This window comes from Lasioglossum baleicum, unplaced genomic scaffold, assembly GCF_051020765.1.
Source record: "Lasioglossum baleicum unplaced genomic scaffold, iyLasBale1 scaffold0031, whole genome shotgun sequence".
NCBI lineage: Eukaryota > Metazoa > Arthropoda > Insecta > Hymenoptera > Halictidae > Lasioglossum > Lasioglossum baleicum.
The window spans coordinates 1,505,826-1,510,291 of NW_027469091.1; the positions used below are offsets into that span (position 1 = coordinate 1,505,826).

At 43.2% G+C, this 4,466-nt stretch overlaps 1 protein-coding gene across 1 annotated transcript; it reads left to right on the forward strand.

The window, feature by feature from the left end:
- The first annotated feature begins 268 nt into the window (after nucleotides 1-268).
- LOC143219494 (uncharacterized) lies at nucleotides 269-2,487 on the forward strand. The gene is made up of 4 exons (XM_076445442.1): nucleotides 269-1,283; nucleotides 1,427-1,674; nucleotides 1,753-2,176; nucleotides 2,225-2,487. The coding sequence occupies exons 1-4, from the start codon at nucleotides 269-271 to the stop codon at nucleotides 2,485-2,487; spliced, it is 1,950 nt and encodes a 649-aa protein (XP_076301557.1).
- The last annotated feature ends 1,979 nt before the right edge of the window (nucleotides 2,488-4,466 follow it).

Sequence of the window (4,466 nt, forward strand, 5' to 3'; positions counted from 1 at the left end):
AAAATTACTGTAAGCAATTCTATTTGTGCACGATTCGCGTGTGTGCAATTTTATATTTTATATGTGCCCAATAAAGATGAATCCAATTCTATTTGTGCGCAATCGAGATGTGTCCGATTCTTCTTGTGCGAAATCGAGATGTGTCCGATTCTTCTTGTGCGCAATCGAGATGTGTCCGATTGTACTTGTGCCCAATCATGCTGTGTCCAAAAGATATGTGCGCAATGTGCATGTGGGCAATCGTATTGTGCGCAACTGAGCACCTCCCATGTGGATAGCAGCAAAGGCTATCGAGGGAATAGCTAAATTAAGGAAAATTAGGGAGGCTAGGCGCATACAGGAGACAGCTACGCAATGTTCACCCGGCTTTATACAGAGGTACATCGCTGAGGAAACCAAAAATCAGAGAGAGGAGGTGAAAATAGGAGGTAGAAGAGGAGAAAAGGCAGAGGGTAAATCAGAGAAGGGGAACAGGGACAAGCTAGAGGGAAAAAATAGTGGAAAGGGCAATAGTAAGGGTAAATCGGCAGGGAAAGGTATAGTTGAACAGGACAGCGAGTCCGAAGAGGACTGGGAGATAGAAGAAAGAGAAAAGAAAAAACAGAAAAGGAAAAAAGAACAGGAAGAGGAGGAAAAGAGAAAGGAAGAAGAAAGGAGGAATAAAGCTAGGAAAGGGCCTCCCCCTCCAAAACTGGAGGCTATTGTTGTAAAAGCTACCAAGGATAGGACGTTCGCGGACCTGTTCAAAACTCTGAAATCGGAGGCTTCAAGTAGGATGGAGGGCATTCATACTGTAAAGAAGTCGAGAGGGGGGGATCTAATTATCGAAATGAGGAAAGACACTAATTGTAACGCAATGGAGCAAACAGTGAGGGACACTCTAGGCAAGGATTTTCAGGTTAAGAAACTCACTCCCAAAATCACATTGGAAATCAAGGACCTCGATCCGACACTTGAGAAAGAGGAAGTTAGAAAAGAAATTGCGGATTGCCTTAAACTAGGAGAATGGGCTGAATCCGAAAAAGAGGTAAGATCGCTTAGGAGCTCTTTCGAGGGCACGAAAACAGCGATCGTGTCGGTTCCCGTGGAGAGTATGAGAGAGCTAGGTGAAGGTAACAGAATACAAATAGGCTTCACTATGTCTAGAGTCGCTAGGGCATTAAATATAATTAGATGCTTTAGATGCCATGAGTTCGGTCATACTTCATACGACTGTAAAACCAACATTGACGGCAGCGAGATCTGCAGAAGGTGTAGCACGGTGGGCCACAGTATAAACGGCTGTACGGCAACCCGCTGCTGTATCCTCTGCATTAGAAAGGGGGTCCCTGCGGCCAAAGCCGAACACGTCGCGGGGGCAATGAACTGCCCGCAATATAGGAAGTTCGTCGACGAGATAAACAGGAGAAAATTATAAAATTCGCAGTCAAAATACTACAAATCAATCTTAACCAATGTAGAAACGCACAACACCTCCTAGCACAGACGGCGGTGGAGCTGAAAGTGGACGCTGTCCTCATAGCGGATCCACTCCATAACCCGGGACCCTGGGTATTCGGGAGTGGAAACACGACAGCAATATGGGTCACGGGATGTAACGGCCTGGCAAGGTACGAGGACGAAGACACTCGAGAGGAGGACTTCACCGCCGTCCGGCTAGGGGAATACATGGTTGTGAGTATCTACCTCTCACCTAGCCTCTCTAACACGCAATTCCCACTTAGGTTGGAGAAAATACTGAAATTTGTCCAGAGTAAAAAGACAGAAGGAAGGAGAATAATTCTGGGTGGAGATTTCAATGCCCATTCGACACTATGGGGCTCCACCAGAACAAACGATAGAGGCAGAACCGTAATGGAGGAGCTACTCAGCGAGGGACTACATCCTGTTAAGCCAGGGGGCGGCCCCACCTTCCTGCATGGAAATCGGTCCTCCAACATTGATTTTGTGGCCATCTCCAATCCTATTAATACTAAAATTCGCTCGCAGGTTCTGGACATTGAATCAGACTCGGACCACAGATACGTGCTCACCACGATCGATACTGAGATACAGATTCCGAGGAAATGCCCTTTTAGGCCGAAATGGAAACCCAGCCAAGAGTCGATGGGCCATTTAAGAGCGGCTTTTGGAAATACTATCGAGAAGGAACACTTAAATAATGAAGCAGTCTTCGGTAAGAATGATGAAGATAAGTTCCTCAATACCATTATTTCTGTTTTAGATGAGAATCTCCCTAAGAATGAGACCAAATACAATAACGATCTGAAAGTAAATCTCTGGTGGGATAAAGAGCTAGGCACAATCAGAGATTCAGCTAGATATACCAAGAGGAGGATACGAAGGGAAAGAGCTAAGATAAGAGATAAGGGAAAAAGTCCAGAAGAGCTGGAAATCTTGGAGATTCAGTATAAAGACACTATAAGGGAGCTGAGGAGGAAAATATCCATGGCCAAGGTCCGAAAATGGAAAGAATTCTGCGAGTAATTAAATAACGACGTGTGGGGCAAGCCCTACAAGACTATAATTAGTAGGGTCAAAATGACGACACCCCCCGCCACTCTATCTAGAGAATTCTCGGAAAAAGTACTCAGGGGATTGTTCCCGAAACTACCAACAGATGAAGAGGGAAGCGAAGAAAGTGTAGCGGCCGACGCAGTAGAGGAAGAAGAATACGAAGATTTAAATGTCCCTGAGATTTCCATTGGTGAAATAAGAGCCGCAGCAGCAAAAATTACGCCAAGGAAAGCGGCTGGTTTGGATGGCATGCCACCCGAAATCATTAAGGAATTGGCCACCTACAGGCCTGACCCCTTCGCGGCTTTGTTCACGGGCTTGCTCAGAAGAGGGAAAATGCCAAGGGATTGGAAAAGGGCCAGAACGGTTTTCCTTAGGAAACCAGGGAAAGACCCCTCGTTGATCGCCGCATACAGACCTATCTGTATTCTAAATGCTATTGCAAAATTATTTGAATATGTCCTAAAAGGTAGATTCACCGAATTCATGGGAGAACAACCATTTGATAAGGAACAATTCGGATTCACCAAGGGTAAATCGACGATACACGCAATGGACAAGGTGAAAGGAGATATTCAAAGATGTATTAAAAAACAGAGGTATTCAACAATGGTGGCACTTGATATCAAGAATGCTTTTAATTCATTAAGATGGAAAACCATCACTACGGAACTAGAAAGGAGGAATACCCCAGAATACCTTGTCAGGATAACAAAGGATTATTTTAGGGACAGAGAGATCGCCTATAGCACGATAGGCCATGAGATTACGCTGAAAGCTGAGATGGGGGTCCCACAGGGTTCTGTTCTGTACTACTTTCATCACTTAGACAAAACGGAAGAGAAAGTCAATAAAGTGCAAGGAGAACTCGCTCGACTAATGGCAAACGACGGAGGTCCAACCTACGCAGGACGTCGACTGTACTATAACATAACGGAATCAATAACATGTTACGGCGGACCAATGTGGGCAGAGAAAGCACTTAAATTCAATAGAAACTGCAAAAAGATAGCAAGAATACAACGAGCAGGTCTGAACAGAGTAGCCTATGCGTACAGATCGGTCGGAAGATATCCGCTTTGTGCTATAACGGGATACCTCCCCCTCGAGTATACCCTAGCTAATCAAAAACCATTATACGAAGCATCAAAGAAATTCAGAATCGAAATAGAAGATGACGATAACCTCTGCCAATGGAAAATAGACCAGTTAGAGGATACCAAAAAAAACATTGATACACTTACCTGGAGGAAATGGCACGATCATTGGCAACAACAGAGCACAGGCGTATGGACCAAACGGTTGATCCCGGATCCAGTCATATGGAAAAATAGAAAATACGGGTCATTAAATTTCAGACTTACTCAATGTCTAACTGGACATGGAGTGTTCAAAGCATACCTGTTTAGGATCAAAAAAGCCAATAACGATAAATGTTGGTGGTGCGATGAGAGAGATGACGCAGAACACACAGTTTTCAGGTGCGAGAAATGGGAACCTCAAAGAATGCATCTCCAGATCGATCTAGACCAAGACCTCACAGTGGACACTTTCTCCGAGTGTATCCTAAAAAATAAAGATAACTGGAATAAGATTAACACCTTCATCAATAAAATTATCGATGAGAAAGAGAAGTACGAAAGGGAACTATAAAAAGAGAAAAAAGATAAATAAATACTGAAAGAACAAATATTAGTATTAGTATACAAACCTGAGAATACTAAGGAAACCTGAGAGAAACTAGAATTATGGAAGAACATAATTATTATTATTATTATACTTATACTGACACATTTATTATACTTACGCAATTTTCCCTTTTCTTTTACTACAAAGGACCAGAGGACTCCTCAAGCTCCCAGAAAAAACTTTAATTTCCAGAATGAAATTTATAGCCTAACTCTTAACCTACATCTATTCGTTTAAATTATCTTAATATTTGGAACAAA

Coding starts and splice junctions, on each gene's coding strand:
- LOC143219494 (XM_076445442.1), top strand. CDS start 269: ATGTGGATAGCAGCAAAGGCTATCGAGGGAATAGCTAAATTAAGGAAA. Junction 1,675..1,752: donor GGCTAGGGGAATACATGGTT/GTGAGTATCTAC, acceptor AAATTTGTCCAG/AGTAAAAAGACAGAAGGAAG. Junction 2,177..2,224: donor AAATAATGAAGCAGTCTTCG/GTAAGAATGATG, acceptor TTTCTGTTTTAG/ATGAGAATCTCCCTAAGAAT.